Source organism: Ailuropoda melanoleuca, chromosome 6, assembly GCF_002007445.2.
Source record: "Ailuropoda melanoleuca isolate Jingjing chromosome 6, ASM200744v2, whole genome shotgun sequence".
Classification (NCBI taxonomy): domain Eukaryota; kingdom Metazoa; phylum Chordata; class Mammalia; order Carnivora; family Ursidae; genus Ailuropoda; species Ailuropoda melanoleuca.
Window position 1 is genome coordinate 75,551,548 of NC_048223.1, and position 20,933 is coordinate 75,572,480.

The following is a 20,933-nucleotide window of genomic DNA, read 5'->3' on the forward strand; positions in this document are numbered from 1 at the left end:
CTCATGGCTGGCAGGCCTGCAGGTTTGAGCTCTGTTTCTCTGTCACTTCCCACCTCATCTCTGCTTCACCCCATTGCCTTCCTCCATACCACACCCCTACCACCCTTCCTGTCCTGTGGGGCCCAGGCCAAGGCCGTGGCCCAGCCTTTGCAGACTGAATGCAGCCACCCTCTCCCCATCCTCGCTCCCCAACCTCGGGGACAGGGAGCGAGAGTAGGAAGAGGAGGAGGAGGAGGAGGCAGCGGCCCAGGGTAAGTGACCGCCCCATGGCTGGGGACCCGAGGAAGACAGAAGCCCAGCAGGGGATCTGCCAAGGGGGAAGGGAATCCCAGAGGCCACACTGCCTGAGAGGGAGCCGGAGAGAGACAGAAAGTTTCACCTAGGGTCAGGCCACTAGGCCCTCCAACAGAGCCAGCCCTGAGATTGGCCCAACTAGGTCTGTCCAGTTCAAGCCCAAGCCTCTGGAGGGTTCCTCTGTGATTCAGGGGCAGGCAGGGGATGTGGAGGTGGGGGGCAGGAGGAAAGAAAACAGCTCCTGGCTAGTATTAACACAGGACAGTGCTTGTTTCCCACACTCAGGCCCTGCCATGCCCCACTTAATCAAGACAAAGAGATAGGCCTGACTACCCAGCCTGCCCCACCACTGTCCCCTCCAGAGAACACCCGCAGGGATTTCTAGCTGCCTTGACCTTTAAACTTGGTCTCCCTAGAATACAAGCATTATTCAAATTGTGATCAAATGCACACGACATAAAATTTACCATGTTAACCATACTTAAACATACGGTCCAGTAGTGTCAGAATACGCACAGGGTTGTGGAATATAAGCATTTTGAAACCAGCAATTACATGGCATGATGTGTCAAGCACCGTTCTAAACCCTTCGCAAATGTAAACTCATTTTACGGCTATAATCCTCAAAACAGCTCTGTGCGGTACAGATTATAATTATCTTCATTTTATAAATGAGGAAACAGGTGCAGAGATGGTAAATAATGTTCCCAAGTTCACCTGGCTAGTAAGCAGCGAGTGAGGGGCGAGCGAGGGGCCCCCAGCTTGCAGGTGGCTGTGGTCTCATCCCAGCCAAAGATGTCACCGGCAAGTCCCCGTTCTACTGGGGATCATTGCCCTTGGTGCGGTTTGGGAGAGCTAGTCAGGAGAGCCCCCGGGAGGCCCAGATGTTAGGGGGTTCCCCTCAGACTGAACCTAGTCTGGTCTTCAGGGTCCGTAATGGTGAAGTCCCCGCTGAACCGGGAGCTGGTTGCCACCTATGAGGTCACTCTGTCGGTGATTGACAATGCCAGTGACCTACCAGAGCGCTCTGTCAGCCTGCCAAATGGTAAAGCTTGCCCCTGGCATCTCCCGTGGGTTACTCAGAGCCCGTCAGGGCGGACGGGGAGCACCACAGGCCTGGCCCCAGGGAGGGAGCAGCAGGACCCGCTCACTGCAGGCGCTGCCAGTTGTCAAGCTATATGAAGGGCATGAAGGGTGATCGCTACAGGGAGGCTCAGGGTGGCCCTGTGTCCCAGTGGTGAGAGCTCAACGGCGGGGGATCCGGAAGCCCAGAGTTGGGTGTGAGCTTGAACTCGAAGGCTCAGAGTGGGAAGGAGGCTTCGTAGAGGCTGATGAGCATTGAGAAACTGACCGGTCAACGGAGACTTCGGCCCGAGTCCCGTCATCAGGGCCAGTGAGGAGGGTGTGGCTGGCATGTGTGATGGGAACCTCAGATCCAATAGCAAACTGTGGGGTCGGCCCAGAGGAAGGAAAGCTCGAGGAAACATGAATGTCCGTGGAGACCGGGACACCACTTTGGAGGGCGCGGGCCCCAGAGCAGAGAGGGGCACCAGCCGCTGCCCTGCCCGCAGCCTGAGGCACGACTGGGAGGGGCTGCTAAAGGAGTGGATTTTGTGTGGGCAGAGAAGGAAGCGCAGGGGGCATAGTGATGGGGTGGCCTCCGGTCACCCCTGCCTTGAGGGCACGGACAGCTGCTGGGATGGGGAGATAGGCCTGGCAGATTTTGGCTGCTTATCTTTACAGGGCAGAGGCCCAAGTTTTCAGGAAGGAAAGGCAGACCTGGTCATTGCCTACATGTCCCCTGCTCAGAGGGCAAGGGCCCCGGTGGGTTACATAGAGGGGACACCTCAGACAGGAAGTAGAAGGCTGAATCATGGAAAGGGTCTTCGACCCTTAGACCATCACAGCCCTACCTCATTGGACAGGTTGGGGAACCGAGTCACAGTAAGGGCTGGGGGCTCTGCCAAGGTCACTCAGCCAGTTGGTGGAACCCAAGCCCCTTCCACTATGGAAGAGTGAGTGACCAGACCATAGGAAAAGGTGTCACATGCCACCGCGCAAGGGTTGGGTCGAGCCACCACCCTTTCCGGGCTTGACTGACGCTTAGGAAGGCCAGGCCTAGCCACACTGGTGTCCCTCACGTCACCCCTCACCCCCTGCTTCCACCCCAGCCAAGCTGACAGTCAACATCCTGGATGTCAATGACAATACACCCCAGTTCAAGCCCTTCGGGATCACCTACTACACAGAGCGGATCCTGGAGGGGGCCACCCCAGGCACCACGCTCATTGCTGTGGCCGCCGTGGACCCGGACAAGGGCCTCAATGGGCTGATCACCTACACTGTGCTGGACCTGATGCCCCCGGGCTATGTCCAGCTGGAAGACCCCTCAGCAGGTGGGTGGGAAATCTGCCAGAAGAGGATTGGGGGACCCGTGTCTGCACCCACTCAGCCTCCACAGGGGACCATGGCCCACTTGTCGCCCTACAGTTGGGGCCCCACCCTAGCCCCTCGGTGGGCTGGGCCAGATCCCATCACTCCCTGATGCCCAAACTACAGGGAAGGCGAGTACCAAATCCCACTCGGAGGTCTACTGGACCCCTGGGATACCCCACCAGCATCTCTAGCACCCAGGCTTCCACTATGAGTCTCACGTAGGGAGCGAGAAGGCCAAGGGAAGACTCCCTCCGAGGTGGTCCTGGGCTCGCTGGTACTCATCCCTTTGACTTGGGAGAAGCTTCTCACCCCTCCGGGAAGGGGAACAGCTGATACCAGTTGCTGTGAGATTTCTGGCCTGCCTGCCCCTGGGCAGTGCTGCTGGGCCACCCCTGCCCCTCAGAGTTCCAGATCCTTCTCTTTATACTCTGGAGAGCTTCCATGAGTGAGGAGCGGCCAAACCGGCAGTGGGTGCCTGTGTGTCTTAGGGAAAGTCATTGCCAACCAGACGGTGGACTATGAGGAAGTGCATTGGCTCAACTTCACCGTGAGGGCCTCGGACAACGGCTCTCCACCCCGGGCAGCTGAGATCCCCGTCTATCTGGAGATCGTGGACATCAATGACAACAACCCCATCTTTGACCAGCCTTCTTACCAGGTGGGCAGCCAGGCAACAAGTCAGGTCAGGACCCGTGCCCAGGCCTTGGGGCCTTTGGATATCTTCCACCCTTACCCTGCCGGCCTCTGCGCCCCTCAGGCCTAACCGCCCCATGAGCAGCTTGGGGCCCTGGGTTGTCTACCAGGTGAGTTTTCAGGGCAGCAGGGGTGTAGACACTAGAACTGACCCGAGCCCGCTCTCTCTCCCTGCCTGCTGGGCTCCAGGAAGCCGTCTTTGAGGATGCGCCCGTGGGCACAGTTATCCTGACCGTCACCGCCACAGACGCCGACTCGGGCAACTTTGCCCTCATTGAGTACAGCCTCGGGGATGGAGAAGGCAAGTTTGCCATCAACCCCACCACGGTAAGCAGGCAAACTGGTGGTGGGAAGGGCCCGGGGTCACAGGCTGAGAAGCCACCACAAGTATCGTCGTCCCAGTTTCTGGGTCCTGCCATCAGGACGTCTGTGGTCTCAGAGGTTTTCTCACCAAGTCAGCAAGCCTGGCAAGAGTCCCAGACATCCTGTGGACTGTGGCCTTTCTGTCCCCGTGGCCAGAGTCTTTTGGAACTAGCCTTTGTGGGACAAAAAATTCTGAGATGTGTCCCCACCAGACTAGAAAACTGGACTCGAGTCCATACGACTGCTTTTGGAACCGTCAAAAGATATCAGAAGCTCTGCAGAAAGTGGGCACAGTGTTTGAGCACCTACCGTATATGTGGCCCTACATCAGTGCTGGGGGCGGGGAGGGAAGAAGCCCCCCCGGGTGCCTCCCCACGCTGCCATGGGTCTCAGGCTTGTGGGAAAGGAGATACTCAAGAGAAAGGATGGGTGATGATTGGAAATGACTAAATTGGTTCAAAGCTGCTGCTTCAGCACAGGGAGAGACCGCTGTGGCCTGGGGGCAGGCAGCCAGGCAGGGCCTTCCCCAGGGACGGGGCCAGAACTGGACTCTCCCCACTACCGCCTCACTGCCCACATCCCCCCTGCACTCTGCCCTGTCAGCAGGGTTCTGTCCTTCCTGCCCGGTGAGAACAATCTGTCATTCTGCTGGCCTGGCACTGTGAACAGCAAATACTTACAGACTACTGCTCTATACCTGGCCGGGTAGCGAGCTCCAGCCTGGGCTGTCCATCCCATCTCCAGGTGGATGGGAGTCATGGGGGCAAGCAGAGCCATAGAATCCAAGCTCCCTGGGGGGTAGGGGCTGTTGTCTCTTCAGAGGCGCATCTCCAGAGCCTAGAACAATGTCTGGTGTAGAGGGTATGCTCAATAAATATCAGCTGGATTGATGAAGGAACTGATTCCACCCTCCCCCTACTAGGGTGACATCTATGTGCTGTCCTCTCTGGACCGGGAGAAGAAGAACCACTATATTCTGACGGCCTTGGCCAAAGACAACCCTGGGGATATAGCCAGCAACCGTCGAGAAAATTCGGTGCAGGTAAGGGCCACCAGCCCGGGCCAGGGACCCTAAGGACTGGAATGGTGGAGGCAGCAAGCAAAGCCTTTCCTCCAGAGAATGCGACAGACTGGGGGCAGAGCCTCCCGGTCCCCTCGGAGACATGGTGGCAGGAGGAGCCAGCAGGAGCTTAGCTGGGTGAGTCAAAATGCAGGTGGCTTAGGGAGATGGAGACTCTCTAAGAGAGATCTCTTGTGCCAACCCCCTGCGAAGACAGTGTTTAAACCTACCCAAGTGTAACCCAAGTAAAGCCTGGGGCTCCACAGGTCCCACTGCCCACGGTGTCCCAGTGAAAGAAACACAGCCCAGCAACCAAGCATAACTGAAACGCGGTTATTTTTATTTATGTCCCTCAAAGAACAGTAAGGGGGTTTCCAGTTCCCAGCCCCGGGCCCCTTCAGGCTCTAGCTACAAAGTTTTCCTGAGGCCAGCGTACCACCTTCTAAACTCTATCCCCACTTCTGTCCTAAGTCCCACGCCTTGAGGCTCTGCTTTCTTCTTTCTTCTTCCTGTTCCTGCCTTCTCCAGTCCAATCTTTCTTACGCAGTCCTGCCATTTCTCCCCACAATAGCCTAACCATCCAAGGAAAACTCTCCTGGAGCATGGGGGCTGGGGAGCAGCTGGGTGGGCAAAGACGAAGTCTTGTGAGCAGGTAGGGGAAGGGGCCGGGAGCACTCACACACCTGAATCCCGTCCCCGTCACTCTGCTGTGCTGGGGAAAGCGCAGTATTCGGAGTCAGAAGACTAAGACTGCCCTGGCTGAGCACTCTGCATTTGGCATATAAGCCCCTGAGCCTCAGCTGCCAACTCTGCAGGGGGCGGGAGGCAGGGTCAGCAAGGAAGATGCCTCCTGCCCCAGGCAGTGGTGAGGCAGGGAGATGGGGAGTTGGAAGGTGCTTTGTGCATGGAAAAGAGTTCTTAAAATCACAGCTATGAAGGGCTCTCATGTGGACGTGGTCCGCCAGGGCCTCCGCAGCCAGGGGAGGGACAGCCTCCGGCCTGGTGTGTCCGTAGGCCCCGCCCTGGGCTGAGCGGTCAGCCGAGGGAGCCAAGCCCCAAGCCAGACACAAATCCCAATCAAGAGGGAAAGTTGGGAGTGGAGGAATCACAGTCCAGCATTAAGGTCCAGAGATTTGAGTCAGCTGTGGAGGGCCCCGGTGGGAAGGAGCAAAGGACAGAGTGGGAGGTGGGTGGGGAGGGCTCCTGCTTCAGGACCCAGACACAGACACCTGGTAACCACTGGACTAGCTGGAGAGCATGTACTGGGGCCAGGCACTGTGCATCATGGGTGAGCCTTACCGGCCCCTGAGAGATGAGATCCTGTCCCCAGTGTACCGCTAAGGAAACAGAGACTGGGGGGCAGGTGGTAAAGAAATTGAGGTCAGACTCCAGTAGCGGGCGCTGTCTACCCGGGCTTACTGCTGTGTGACAGGGTTGCCTCAAGCAGCCCCTCGGTAAGCTCCTGACCTTTGACCCCCCCAGGTGGTGATCCAGGTGCTGGACGTCAACGACTGCCGGCCCCAGTTCTCCAAGCCCCAGTTCAGCACGAGCGTGTATGAGAATGAGCCGGCAGGCACCTCAGTCATCACCATGCTGGCCACAGACCAGGATGAGGGCCCCAATGGGGAGCTGGCCTACTCACTCGAGGGCCCCGGCGTGGGTAAGTAGCCCGCTCCCCACCCAGGATGCCTTGGGTGTGGGAGGAGCAGGTGGTCAGGCGTGCAGCCCCGGGCCAGGAGGAGGAGGAGGGACGGGAGGGACATCTCAGCCAGAGCCAGGCCCTGCTCTCCTGTCCCGCCTGCCAGAGGCCTTCCACGTGGACACGGACTCAGGTCTGGTGACCACAAAGCGGCTGCTGCAGTCCTACGAGAGGTTTAACCTGACCGTGGTGGCCACGGATGGCGGACAGCCCCCACTCTGGGGCACCACCATGCTCCTGGTGGAGGTCATCGACGTCAACGATAACCGCCCTGTCTTCGTGCGCCCGCCCAACGGCACCGTCCTCCACATCAGAGAGGTACCGCTGTCCCCCAGGCCTCCCGCCCACCACCATCTCCCTCCGACAGTCACTCCTGGAAGAGTGAAAGGGTCCCACTGGGAAGGTGGGGAAACTGAGGCCAGAGAGGGAGACAGACTTGCTCAGTGTCACACAGGGCAGTCCTGAAGAGTGGGGAGTAGTATGGCCTACGCCACCACAAGGTCCCGGGCGCAAGTCTGACCATCACTAGTGCTGTGACCTTGAGAAAGAGACTTGTCTGAGTGGCTTTCCATCTGCAAAGGGGACTAAGAATAGTATGTGCCCTCTCTCTTGCTCCTAGACATCTGCCAAAAAAGGCAGCCTCCCCGGACACCCACTTCCCCTGTATTTGTGTCTCAAAATAAACACACGTTCCTTCCGTCTATCTGCTGTTCCTGCTGATACCAGCCCTAGGAATTGGGGATGGGCATCCAAATAAGAAACAAGGGGAAGTGGCTGAGGTTCCAGAATTCCCCAATCCTTCTTTCATCCCTTGCTCTAAATGGCCTTGTAAAGGCAGGGAGCACTCTTTTATCCCCTGCCCTGCCCCCTCCTTCCTCTCAGCACCCAGGCCCTACCTGCTCAGTGCTGGTCTCCTGGAGGGGCAGGGGAGGCCTCCCACTTGTTCTCTGTTTCCCGAACTTCGGCGTGCCTCCACCTCTCAGAATGTCAACATCAGGTCCTTGTCACTCTGTCCCCTCTTTGAGGTCCCACAGGAGACATATCTCCCAGGGCTGAGCACCAGGACACGCTGTGCTCCTACCTTGTGAGTTGCTTTTTCCGGTGCCCACGTCCACGAGGGAGTGGTCCTCTTTGCGCTGCCCACTAGGGAGCTCGGAGCAGCCAGCCCAAGCTGAGTGACCCTGCAGGGACATAGTGCACAGACATTGCACCCCACCCCTCAGTTTCCATTTTCCTGCCAACCATTTATTTTTCTTTACCATGATTTTTTTTTAACTTGCTCGCTCTTGCTATAATTTATACATTCTTGTCAGTGATCTCAAATCTTTTTTGTGGAAGGAGGCAAGATATGAATTAATAATAATCTAGTTCTTTTCCACAACAAAGGCCCCATTTGCTGTGTTTTTCCCTACAAGACACCATATTTTGAAAGATCCGTGTCTCCCCAACGCCAGCGTGTGTTAAGTAACGCTCGCTCTGCCATCGTACGTGCTTTTAATTAGGTGCAACTGCCGTTTGGAGTTTCTGGTCATTGTCATGACCAGTGAGATACACAGTAAAACCATGCTGAGCTGGTAATTTTTCAAGTAAAAACCAAGAAACGTGCTCTTTTTCTAGTGCCCTGTGCAGCCATATTACAGGTCAGTATGTGATGTCCCTGAGATTTCTTGAGATCTTAGACTTAACTCAAGGGAATCGGGAGCCTGAGGCCCAGAGAGGTGGGGTGCGTGTCCAGGTCACACGGCGAATTCATAACAGACTAGAACCCAGCTGTTGTCTCTGTCCACCATGTCACCCTACCTGCCATTGTCAGGTACCTCACTGGGTAGATGGTGGTGTCTGGGGACACCTAGGGCTCCTATGATTAGGGTAGCAGAGAGCAAGACAGACCCAGGGACAGAGGGGTAGCTGTGGCCTCAGCTTCTGAATTCCGCCTCTGCCTTCCAGTGGGACCCAAGGGATGGGGGAAGTCCCTGGAAGGGCAATAACCCTGAGAGAGTTTGAAGCACGGTGGACGGAGACCAGGCAGGACCATCTCGGGACAGGGAGTGGGGGTGGGGTGAAGGGATGTTCTAGCTCGTGCTCAAGACTCCAGGCGAGTCCAGCTGAGCAGGCAGACGTTTCCTAAGGACGCTGGAAGGTGGCGTGGACATTGTGCTGAGTGAGGACAAAGAACAAGAGCGCCACCAGGGCCTGGGAGCTGGGATTCTCTCGGCCGCCCCAGGAGCCTCCCTGCCAACGCCCCCAACCCCCGCAGGAGATCCCGCTGCGCTCCAATGTATACGAGGTCTATGCCACGGACAAGGACGAGGGCCTCAATGGGGCCGTTCGCTACAGCTTCCTGAAGACCGCGGGCAACCGGGACTGGGAGTACTTCACCATCGACCCCATCAGCGGCCTCATCCAGACAGCTCAGCGCCTGGACCGCGAGAAACAGGCCCTGTACAGCGTAAGGGGGCGGGGCCCGGAGCGTGGGGTGGGGCCGAGGGCGGGGCTTTCCTCCGGGCGCAAGGGCCACCCCCTCCCCACCTAGAATGCCTGCCAGGGTGGCGAGCTGGNCCCCCCCCCCCCCGGGAGTGCCCTCCTCTGACTGTGTCCCTCTGTCCCCAGCTCATCCTGGTGGCCAGCGACCTGGGCCAGCCAGTGCCATACGAGACCATGCAGCCGCTGCAAGTGGCCCTGGAGGACATCGACGACAATGAACCCGTCTTTGTGAGGCCTCCAGTGAGCCCCCCCCCGCCCCCGCCCTCGGGCACCAGCCACACCCACACAGGGACTCACCTGCGTGCAGGCACACATGCTTACTCTCCTGTGCACACTATGCTGTGTGCCGGACACACGGGAAGTCAGCCTGCACCTCTCAGAACAACTGTTTCTTGAGCAGCTGTGTCAAGGTACACGCGGCAGCCAGAAAAGCACGCAGGCCCGACCGGCGGAGCCGCAGCTCTCCTGATTGCAGACAAGAGCGGGAAGCCTGAACTTCAGCTCTGCTTGGGAGCTGGGGCTGACCCCGCCTGTCCGCTCAGACTCTGCAACTTGGTGGGGGTTTTCTCGTGTGCACGTGGGATGTGAGGTTCCCCGGAGACTGCTGAGTGCAGGGGTGTGTGTGCATGCACATGTCTGTGAGTGTGCCCCCTTGTTCAAACATCCGGTCAGGGGCCGGGATGCTTCATAGAACAGGCCAGGCCCAGCCCATGCTTTCTTGACGTTCCAGAAGTTCTGCTCACCGCACAGGGCCTGGGCAGTGAATTCCCTCAGCACCCACCAAAGGCACTGCTGAGGGCCCTCCGACCTTGGCCTCCTGTGACCTCCCCCTCCCCCCTGCAGAAAGGCAGCCCCCAGTACCAGTTGCTGACAGTGCCCGAGCACTCTCCACCCGGCACCCTCGTGGGCAACGTGACAGGCGCCGTGGACGCGGACGAGGGCCCCAACGCCATCGTGTACTATTTCATTGCAGGTGGGGCCTGCAGGGGCTGGTGCCCTATGGCCCGGGGGGGCTGGAGACGACCCCACCATGCCCCGCCATGCCCCACCCCGGCCCCATCCCCTCACCGGTGCCTTGGTCCCGCCCCCAGCCGGCAACGAAGAGAAAAACTTCCATCTGCGGCCTGACGGGCGCCTGCTGGTGCTGCGGGACCTGGACCGGGAGCGGGAAGCCGTCTTCTCCTTCATCGTCAAGGCCTCGAGCAACCGCAGCTGGACACCCCCGCGGGGGCCCTTCCCGGCCCTCGACCTGGTCACTGACCTCACCCTGCAGGAGGTGCGCGTCGTGCTGGAAGACATCAACGACCAGCCCCCGCGCTTCACCAAGGCCGAATACACTGCAGGTGCGGGGGCGGTCCGGGGCCGGGCTGCAGGGGGACCCCCGCCCTGCCGCTTACACCCGCCCGCCTGTTCCACAGGAGTGGCCACCGACGCCAAGGTGGGCTCAGAGTTGATCCGGGTGCTGGCTCTGGATGCGGACACTGGCAACAACAGCCTCGTCTTCTACGGCATCCTGGCCATCCACTACTTCCGGGCCCTCGCCAATGACTCTGAGGACGTGGGACAGGTCTTCACCATGGGTAGGAGCCTCCACCTGAGACCTCGGTCACTGCATGGACTGTAGTCTGGAGGAGATGGGGTCTGTGTGGGCACCACAGGGTATGAGTGGCTGGCCAGCCAGCCATGGGAATCCTTCTGTCCACCCAGCCACCTAACCGCCATACAGCCAGCCCCTTGTTAATCCTTTCCACCATCTACCTTTCTAGTCTCTGATCCACTTCTCCATCTCTCCATCTACTACCCATTTTCTCCTTCCTTCCATCTTCTCATCCATCCATCATCCATCCACGCACCCACCCACGTGTCAGTCTGCACCCCCGAGCATCCATCCATCCTTCCTCTCTCATCCACGCATCCACCCATCTACCCCGTCCACTCATCCATCCACCTTCCCACCCTCCTTCCATATGTCCACCTGTCTTCCCGTTTGCGCACCTCTCTCCCCCTGGGTCAGGCATTGTCTTGAGCACTGGGGAGCACACGTGTACCTGAAGGTATGCATGCTGACTTGTGCATTTGCCCGTGTGGACAGCTGAGCCTCTTGGGTCAGGTTCGAGCAGGTGTCCTGGTGGGTGTCCCATGACCTTATTTCTAGACCCCACCCCTTCCCCACTCTTGCCTACCAGAGTCAATCTAGACTCCTTCCTTGGCCTAGCTTTCAAGGTTCACCAGGTCTTCCTCCCAGTCCGTCTTGCTGTTTCCACAGCCCCCACTACCTGTAAGGGCCCCGTGCCCACCCGAGCTGAACGCCTCACCACTCCTTCAGCCTTTTCGATACCACCCACCATTGGCCTTCGCCCTCAGTCTTCACCTCCTGAAACACCATCCTGACCTTGACCTCTGCCTTCAGACACGCTCCAGCCATCCTCTGAAGCCTAATTCACAGGCCACCTCCTCCAGTCACACCACCAGACGCCATCCCTTTGTCCTCTGATCAGCTACTGCTCCTCGTTTAGTAAATTAAGGCACAGAGAGGCTACGGAGCTTGCTAAAGGTCACACAGCTAGAAAGTGGCAGACCTTGAACCCAGGTCTACAGTCTTCGAAGACCGCCGCACCACCTCTCGTCGTCTCTCTAGTGCGGCTTTGGAATTCTGAAGTGCGTGTGTGTGTGAGAGAGAGTCACTGGGGGGCTCAGACGTGTCCCCTGGTCCCCCAGCATGGGACAGCAGAGTCCCAAACTTATCATCCTTAGGTCAGTGCAGCCCACAGCTGTGTTGGAACTCGCAGGGTTTAAGTAAAAACTTAGAAAATCTCTAGAAGTACCAGTTCACCGGCTGCCTTCTCTGAGGGTCATCACCAGCCGAGCCGAGGCCAACGCCACTACTCCCTCCAATGAACATTCATGCTCACCTGTCCCCACTCCTCGGTCATCTCTGCTCTCTCCTAGGCCCTGCGGGCACTTGCGGCCTGAGATGCCGCCTCCCATCAGTGTGTCCAAATGCCCTGGCCCTCGCCCCTCCCCAAGAGATTCAGGGCACTGGTGGCCCCTGAGCTGCCCCCTGCCCCTGGGCTTTTCCTGCAGGGAGTGTGGATGGCATCCTGCGTACCTTCGACCTCTTCATGGCCTACAGCCCTGGCTACTTTGTGGTGGACATCGTGGCCCGGGACCTGGCAGGCCACAATGACACGGCCATCGTCGGCATCTACATCCTGAGGGACGACCAGCGTGTCAAGATAGTCATTAATGAGATCCCCGACCGCGTGCGTGGCTTCGAGGAGGAGTTCATCGGCCTGCTCTCCAACATCACTGGCGCCATTGTCAACACGGATGACGTGCAGGTGCCTCGTGGAACCGCCCTGGGGCTAGCGGCTGTGAGGGGAGGGCGACCAGGCCACAGGGACAGGGCATCACGGAGAGATGAGGGTTCGGAAAGGGGTCTGTGCCGCCTCAGTCATTCCCTAAGCAACGTGGCCTTAGGACTAAGTCCTTCCGCGTCTCTGGCCCTGAGTATCACCACCTGTAAAATGGGGCTAGTAACCGTGCCTGGCCCGATGCGGTGAAGTGACTGGCATCACGCTTGGTCCTCGGGGAGCACTAGGCAGTGACAGGTTTAGTGGCAGAGCAGGCCAGGAGGGGCTCCCCATCCCATTCCTTGCTCCTGTCACAGCCCATGATGCCCCTTCTCGCCTAGTTCCATGTGGACAAGAAGGGCCGGGTGAACTTCGCACAGACAGAGCTGCTCATCCATGTGGTGAACCGCGATACCAACCGCATCCTGGACGTGGACCGGTGGGTGGGGTCTGTGCTCAGACCATCGGCCCACCTTCCTGCCCTGGAGTTGGGGAGGGGACCCCCCAAAGGAGACAGATAACACCATCAGGCTGGCTGTGTGGGGGCATCCCCCCAGAGGTGGGCAGGCCTGGTAGAGAATAGTTTGGGGGTGTCCTCCATCCCTCTGAGCCTTACTCTGTCCATCTGTAAAATGGGAGTGTTACATGAATCGTGAGGAGCAAGCAGGATCTTGGGTGAGGGGTGGTGAACCCTGTAAGGCACGAAGCTATTCTCGCTGGGTGGGATTTGATCTTGCAAGGCTTGGTGGGAGTGAATTTGGGAGTCAGAGACAGGAGCTCGGCAGACCTTTCTGCGTGGGACAAGCCCTTAAGGAATGGCTGAGGGGAGCTGAGGCCCCTGCCCCTCCCGCAGGGTGATCCAGATGATCGACGAGAACAAGGAGCAGCTACGGAATCTCTTCCGGAACTACAACGTCCTGGATGTGCAGCCTGCCATCTCTGTCCGGCTGCCCGACGACATGTCTGCCCTGCAGGTAGTCCTGGGCGCATGCAGCCCCGCCACCCCCTGCCCCGGGCGCTCTCGCCCACTCATGCCTGGCCCCGCTCCCCCAGATGGCGATCATCGTCCTGGCCATTCTCCTCTTCCTGGCGGCCACGCTCTTCATCCTCATGAACTGGTACTACAGGACCGTGTGAGTGACCCCCACTCCCTGCCCCGGGATGGGCTGACCAGCCCCGCTCCTGGGACAGTCACAGAGGCAGGCAGGCAGGGCCCTGAGATGCCAGCCCAGTCCAGCCTCCTTCACCAGCCCCTCTTTCTGCTTCCCTCCAGACACAAGAGGAAGCTCAAAGCCATTGTGGCTGGCTCAACAGGTGAGCAAGGGCTGGGGGGCGGGGCTGAGAGCGCAGGAGGGGCCCCGAGGGGCCTAGAGCGCCTGCCTCACAAGGCTGGCTCCACTCCCCTGGCCCAGCAGGGTGCACCCCTGCCCTCCATGCCCCAGCGCTTCTCCCTACAGGGAACCGTGGTTTCATCGACATCATGGACATGCCCAACACCAACAAGTATTCCTTCGATGGGTGAGTGGGGTCCCTGAGCCCTCAGGGTGCACTTTGGGGAGGCCTGCCCAGGACCCAACTGAAATAAGTTCTCTACCACCCCTCAAGCTCTGAGGGGCCAGACTAGCTAAAACCTGGGCGGGGGTGCCCCCTAGTGGGGCAGTCACCCTTCTCTACACACAAACTATTGGCTGAGCTAGGATCCACACCTAATTGGGCCCCCAGTTCCAGGGGACACAGACTTTGGATACCAGGTACAGAGTGAGGCCTTTAGACCAAAGCTGATCCAGACTGACACACTGTCCTGGTTCTTGCAGGATCCTAGTGTGGGAGGGTACACCCCGAGGGCCACAGGCAAGGGACCTCCTTCTCATGACCCTGAACCCCCAGTCCCTTGCTGGCCAGGGACAAGGGCAGGGGTCAGAGGTGAAGCTACAAGGCACTGTGCACTCAGGCTGTCCCTCCTCACTCCACCCCCGCCCCCCACTCCCCACGTGCAGAGCCAACCCCGTGTGGTTGGATCCTTTCTGCCGGAACCTGGAGCTGGCTGCCCAGGCGGAGCACGAGGACGACCTGCCCGAGAACCTGAGCGAGATCGCAGACCTGTGGAACAGCCCCACCCGCACCCATGTGAGCCACGGCCAGAGCTGCGGGACGGGGGACTGTAGCCATAGCCCCGTGTGTATGTACACATGCGTGCATGCAGTCTACCTCTGCTCCAGCTCGGGTTCTCTCCCCAGGGAACTTTTGGGCGTGAACCCGCAGCAGTCAAGCCTGACGATGACCGGTACCTGCGGGCAGCCATCCAGGAGTATGACAACATTGCCAAGCTGGGCCAGATCATTCGGGAGGGACCCATCAAGGTGAGTCCTCCCTGCGGGCTCCTGCACCACCCCCCTCGGGGCCCTGCACCCAGACCTCTGCGCTGTGACTCGCTCCAGAGGACACAGGGATGGGGGAGGATCCTGGGGAACAACTTTCTCCACCTCTAGGCTCGGCTCGATCTGTCCTCCACTAGGCAGGAATGACCATGCAGAAAGCGGGGCCCGGGCACTGGGCGGACAGGGAGCTGCTTCAGCCTGCGGTGGCCTGGAGCCCACGTGGGCTCCGGCTGGTCCCTGTCGCCAGGCTCTGCCTTGGATCAGGAGCCTGTGTACCCTAGACTACTCTCACCCATCACCCCCATCACTCCCATCACCCCCATCAAGAGTGTCGGGAGTGAGGGCTGCTGCGGCAGGCAGGGGAGGGCCTTGGTGGGGGGTTAACCCTCTCCCTCCCCCAGGGCTCGCTGCTCAAGGTGGTCCTGGAGGATTACCTGCGGCTCAAAAAGCTCTTTGCACAGCGGATGGTGCAAAAAGCCGCCTCCTGCCACTCCTCGGTCTCTGAGGTAGCCGGGCGGGCCCGGAGCTGTGTGCTGTGCCCCAGCACTGGGGGTGCTCATTCCCTCCCTCCCTCCCTCTCTCAATCTCTCTCCCAGCCCCCTCCTCCTCCTCAGAGCCTCTCAAGTTCAGCAACCAGGGCGGGATCCAGGAAGTGTCCTTTCTGGGCTCTGCAGTGGGCTTTCCCAGGGTGGGTGCTGGGGAGTGTTTCTCAGACTTGAGGAGCCCCAGAAGATGCCCTGAAGGAGTGATGTCCTATAGGAAACTGGCTCAGGGTCAAATGGGTCTAAATAGGTTTGTTTGCCTGCAGTTAATGTCAACACCTTAAAAATTCAGACTTTATTTAAAAACCCAGATTTCCAGCTGGGCCAACAATTCCCAAATGGAACAGGCCAAAGCTAACAGTTCCACACGGGACGAAAGTGCCACATGCTGAGTTTCCACTATACCCTGTCACCCCTCCAACTTCAGCTGTGGACACTCCCTAGTTGGCCAGAGTGGATCTTGCTGGAAGACAGATCGGTAAAAAACCCAGATACCAAAACTGCATCATAGGATCTTTGTAGATCATCAGATACACAAAACTCCAGATTCTCTCGGGAAGCCCACATTTTAAGAAGACAGCTGTAGCACCGCCTGTTTCCGTGGTGCCCCTTGGTACCAGCTGCAGAAACCCCATTATCAGCTGAGAGGCCTGCTGCAGCACGAGCCCCGAGTTCACTGCAGTTACCTGTGTGTGGTAGGGAGGAAACAGGGACACAGCAGACGGGACTCTGGGGCCATCCAGCTGCTCAGCCCTTGGGCATGGCCTTGAGCCTGGGTGGATCCCAGAGCCACAGGGGGATCCTGGCCTCTTGCAGCTGATCCAGACGGAGCTGGAGGATGAGCCGGGGGAGCGCAGCCCCGGCCAGGGCAGCCTGCGCTTCCGCCACAAGCCACCAGCAGAGCTCAAGGGGCCCGACGGGATCCACATGGTACATGGCAGCACGGGCACGCTGCTGGCCACCGACCTTAACAGCCTGCCCGAGGATGACCAGAAGGGCCTAGGTCGCTCACTGGAGACCCTGACCACCGCGGAAGCCAGTGCCTTCGAGCGCAACGCCCGCACGGAGTCAGCCAAATCCACACCCCTGCACAAGCTTCGTGACGTGATCCTCGAGAGCCCCCTGGAGATCACAGAGCTATGACCGGACGGGGGGGCCTCGCTGCTGTCCCCCATCCCTCCCAGAGCAGAGCAGGACCACAGTGGGGGCCCCTCCCCAGGCCAGCTCTACAGCCTTGGGCCGGCCTGGGGGAGCCCACCCCAGCCGCTCAGATTCCACTTCTGCCAGACGCCCATTCAGCACCTGACCTCTACCTTCATAAAATTTGTTATTTTTTTAAGAAAACCAAACAAACAAAAAAAAAGCATCTAAGGACAAGGTAAGGAGGGTCACTGGGGGCCCAGGAGTCTGAGGATGAACTCAGCAGCCCAGGCTGAGCTCTAAGAGGCCAAGCAGGCCTTCCCCACATCCCTGTCCGACTCCCATTCCCCCCACGCCCAGCACCAGGGGAGGGAGGCCCAGAGCTGGCATACCCCACCTGGCCTTGACTCCCTGATTTCAGTTCAAGTCCCCAATGCATTTCTAGCACATCCCCGGCTGGACACCCAGGTGGGGGCAGTGAGTGATCCCTGCCTCCCCACATGGACATGATCAATGTCAGCAAACTGCGTTCTCTACATTCCACTGGCTTCCCAAACGTGTCCGGCTCATGAAGAGAAAGGACTGGTGTTCCCTTGGGTTCTGAATGTAGGGTGTTCGTGTGTATTCCTTTTTTAAATTAAGTTATTCCCTCAACATTTTCCCCTTGATTTTGTTTAACTGGGACTCACTGAACGTTTCCGGAATGGTCTGCATTTTAAATAAGAAAAGCAACTCACAAGGAACAGCAATTCAATTCACTGTGGCTCCCGTAAACTACCCTTGGGGTTGGCCTAGGGCAAGGGGGGTGGGCTGGCCAGAGAGGAGCCAGGTGGGATTCTCTCTGCCACTCTGCTTTCTTTCTGTGGCCAAGAGGGGCCAGAGGACCACTGGACACCCACGGCCCTGGAGCTACTCTGAAACCAAACGCTGGCTGAGGTGTTACAGAAGCACTCAGGCTCAGGTCTAGTTAACAGACTTTATTGTTAAATCACAGAAACTTTAGTGCAAAACAAACCAAAAAAAGTCATTAAGTCCATTTAATAGCAACTGCACGTCTCGCTGTCTCCTGGCAACTAGAAGTGGAACAGAAGAGGAGGCAGGCTAAACAGGAGAGGCAGGGCGGCAGCCAAGGCCTCTGGACAGCACCCCCAGCAGCCCCTCTACCTGACAGCCAGAGGCTTAGCAGCTTCTCATCCACGTTTATCTGAAGGTCAAAAAGAACATCTAGGAAACCAGGGGTTGGAGGTGAGGAGGCCGGGAGGCCCGGAGCCAAGGGGGTCACCGGGCAGCACTAGAGACGCACAAAGCAAGGCTTCAGCAGCCAGGCGGACACAAGAGCAAGCAAGAGGTGGCCACCGCTGTCCATACACACAAGCCAGGCCCACAGGACCTCCACATGGAGCTAGCAGATGACATTCAGGCAGGCTCTCCCCCTCCCACCCAAACCCACAGAACCCCGACCAAGGCATCACCAGGAAAGACACCCCGAAGCTGAATCGGAGGGTGACCTGGGGATAGCAAACCCCAGACGCACCCAGGTCTCCCGAGCAGCTGCTTCCTGAATCTCCCCTCCAGTGGGAACTACATGGTTTTAAAAAGCCTCATTATCCTGAGCCTCTAATCTTTCATACAGAACTGCCTTTGTTTTCCTTCTCGGGACAGAGAGCGGCCCAGGAGAGGGGAGCAGGCGGAGGGCTCAAAACAAGGCCCCGGCCAAGAGGACGGAGAGCCTTCGGTCAAGGAGCTCTGGCGCACGCCAGCCCCCAGAGCCCCCCGCCGCCGCCTCCAGGGAGCCACCACACAAGGGCAGGCTGAACGCCCTCCAGCGCACGGTCCGTGCCCACCTGTCCAGGCAAAGGAAAGGGACAGCGAAGCAGTGGTGGTGGCTGCGGGCCAGGCACTTCTGCACTGACAGCAATGCTACAGGGGAGGAGAGAGGGAGGGAGGGAAAGGGGACCTATTTTTACAACAGAGTCAACAGATCAGTGTGTTCACTGCCCCAGACACACAAATAGAAAAGATGCTGCAGGTTCTCCAAGACGGAACGTCCTTCTAGTTCCACACGTGACGCCTGCAATGTTCCACAGCCTGACAGGAGAGAGGAAACCAGATTTAGTCTTCACGTGACAAACTCTACTCCTGGCCCGTTCGTGCAGCAGACATCACGCAAAAATGGGACCTGTTCTCCTGTCCTAGTCAGCTGACAGCAGCCCCCTTCAAACTGGGGTGCAGGTGATCCGAGTGTCGGGGACGCCTAAGGCACGAGGCCAGAGCAGCAGCTGCAAAGTACCTGAGCGCCGCGCGCCCCTGCAGGTGGGTCCGGGGCCCCGTCCCCTGCTCGCACGCGGGGTCCCAGCGCTCCGCAGGTGGCATGGAGGCGCCCGAGGCGAACTCCTCACCCAAGAGAGCGCACACCAGCTCAGGCCTTGAGAACAAGGGCCCCACAGGCCCCGGTACCCAGGATGGCAGCAGGAACCTACTCGTCCACTGACCGTGCTGTGCACTGGGGCCAGAGGGGCAAGGAGATGGACACGGCCGGGTGGGCCTCGCCACCCCTTCCCTACAGGGGCCCAACCTGATGCAACTGGACCGGCAGTCATGCCCCACTGGTCAGGAGGAACCTGCTCGAGGAAGACAAGGTTGCACCAAAGAACATTACGTAACCGACTAGTCCACACGTCCCCAACCAAGCAAGAAGTGTGGGGCACGGCTGGCGGCGGCCCAGTCAGGACAGCGCCGCAGGCCCTGGAACGGCTTGGCAGGCACCAAGTCTCAGCATCACTCAAGAACAGCGGCTCGGCCTTGGGTGAAGACTCAGGCCAGGCTCCAGCCCAGACTGACCCGAGAGAGAGGAGGACCTGTTCAATCTCTAGGGTGGACTTGTGCAAATCTGATCCTGACCCCATCACGTGGAAACTACTAAAGGCAAAAACAAGAAAGCAGAAGCAAAAAACACTAAAGAACACCCCCGCCCTTCACTCCTCAAAGGCAAGAATGTCGGTCCTCCTGCCTTTGCTGGGCGGCCAATAGGCCTAGCTGCTTCTCTGGGCCTCTGTGTCTCCTCTGACACGAAGGCTGGGCAGAGCGCCGACCGCGGGGCCCCTCCTCACCCGGGACTGTCACAGCAGCCGCCCGACTGGCAAGGCAGGCCTGTGAAACAGCTGCCGAGCTACTCACGTTGCACTGGGTTGCTGCCTCCATGTTCTGGCACCAGTAGCTAGGGCCCCACACACACTTCTCGGTTCCCAAAAGAGGCTTACGGGCTGCGGGGCAGGCTCCAATTTTCTATGTGGTGAAAAGGGGGAAGAATTAGATCAGCCCTATTGATCCTTTTCAAAATCAGAGATTATCAGTTTCTAGAAGCAGCCAGAACTCGAGCTCGGACACGTATTTCCAAAACGTCAGTGGTGAGGGAAGCCCTGTCCTCCCACAATCCATCCCCAGGGACTCTGCCAGAACCTGAGAGGTAACCCCCCCGCCCAACCCCATGCAGAACCAGCCAGGCCACACGCCTCCCGGGAGCTCACCAAGCACACGAAGGAAGGGTCCATCACCTCCACCAGGACTTCTATCAGCACGGGCTCGTACTCAGTCACAAACTGATCACACTGTTAGGTACACAGGGATATGGGTCCGGGTCAAGGCGTGCCCAGCAGACGGGGCATAAAAGGAGGGTCGCTACGCATGCTCTGCCAGCCCGGCACCCCCTTCCCAGATGCCCCACCCACCCACACTCTGCCTCCCCCCTCACCTGCTCCTGTTACTTCCCCTCCTCGGCTCTCCTTGAGCCAACAGACCCCTCTAAGAAATGGCTAGTCTTCCCTGAAAACCTCCATGGACGGCACAATGAGCTAGCCCAGCCTTTGTACTCTGCAGGCAGATTCTGACCTTCTGGCCCAAAGCAGCCCAGGGCGTACCTGCTTCTGGTAGGGGTCAGGCAGGAAGCTGCAGCCTTTCTCGAGAGCAGCCAGGATCTCCTGCTTCGTGCTGTTTTTCTCCAGGTTGTGGTCCAAATAGCTCACCAGCTTCTTGCATACCTCACAGAAGCCGCCGTCCTTTGGCTGAATGACACGGACTACACACAGGAGCACAGGCTCAGTGCCGGCAGGGCCCCCCACCCCGAACCCCAGGGGCCGGCCGGCCATGCCCTCACCCGCTCACCGGACAGCACAGGCAGCCCCCGGGTGGGGCACAGGTGGAGCATGCCGCACACCAGCTCAGGGCTCGCCTCCTGCAGGAGGATCGACAGGATGGAGGCGCCGTAAGTGTCCACCACCTCCTGGCACTCTTCGGACAAGGACGTAGGCAACTTCGAGCACACTTTATCCAAAGCGTGAAGTATTTCTTCCTGAACCACAACACAAGAGGATCCTTATTAGAAGAGAATAGGCTGGACAGGGCTGGGGAAGATTCTCAAAATACGAACATGACCGGGAAACCAGCCCACAGCAAGGTGCTATTTCCTCCCCAGAAAGCAGCCCGACCCCCGCC

General features: G+C 58.8%; 2 protein-coding genes across 4 annotated transcripts in view; one reads left to right on the top strand and one right to left on the bottom strand.

Moving 5' to 3' along the window:
- The window catches only part of CDH23 (cadherin related 23), a 392,002-nt gene extending 374,904 nt beyond the window's left edge, over positions 1-17,098 (top strand). Inside the window, 21 exon segments of the mRNA XM_034663592.1 lie at positions 1,223-1,339; positions 2,466-2,690; positions 3,219-3,388; positions 3,613-3,750; positions 4,709-4,828; positions 6,329-6,506; positions 6,652-6,863; positions 8,803-8,994; positions 9,156-9,269; positions 9,873-10,002; positions 10,121-10,372; positions 10,448-10,609; positions 12,114-12,370; positions 12,724-12,821; positions 13,236-13,356; positions 13,436-13,515; positions 13,656-13,696; positions 13,840-13,900; positions 14,380-14,509; positions 14,620-14,742; positions 16,119-17,098. Of these exon segments, the coding sequence (XP_034519483.1) occupies positions 1,223-1,339; positions 2,466-2,690; positions 3,219-3,388; positions 3,613-3,750; positions 4,709-4,828; positions 6,329-6,506; positions 6,652-6,863; positions 8,803-8,994; positions 9,156-9,269; positions 9,873-10,002; positions 10,121-10,372; positions 10,448-10,609; positions 12,114-12,370; positions 12,724-12,821; positions 13,236-13,356; positions 13,436-13,515; positions 13,656-13,696; positions 13,840-13,900; positions 14,380-14,509; positions 14,620-14,742; positions 16,119-16,445 (3,248 nt within the window). The 3' untranslated portion in view covers positions 16,446-17,098.
- A 306-nt stretch (positions 17,099-17,404) lies between these two features.
- PSAP (prosaposin) overlaps positions 17,405-20,933 on the bottom strand; it is a 32,757-nt gene continuing 29,228 nt past the window's right edge. For all 3 annotated transcript variants that reach the window (XM_011234077.3, XM_002913713.4, XM_011234083.3), the window contains 5 exons: positions 20,604-20,790; positions 20,360-20,517; positions 19,970-20,050; positions 19,620-19,727; positions 17,405-18,530 (listed from right to left, as the gene is read on the bottom strand). In XM_011234077.3, coding sequence (XP_011232379.1) covers positions 18,495-18,530; positions 19,620-19,727; positions 19,970-20,050; positions 20,360-20,517; positions 20,604-20,790 — 570 coding nt within the window. In that variant the 3' untranslated portion in view covers positions 17,405-18,494. The remainder of the gene's footprint in view (positions 18,531-19,619; positions 19,728-19,969; positions 20,051-20,359; positions 20,518-20,603; positions 20,791-20,933) is intronic.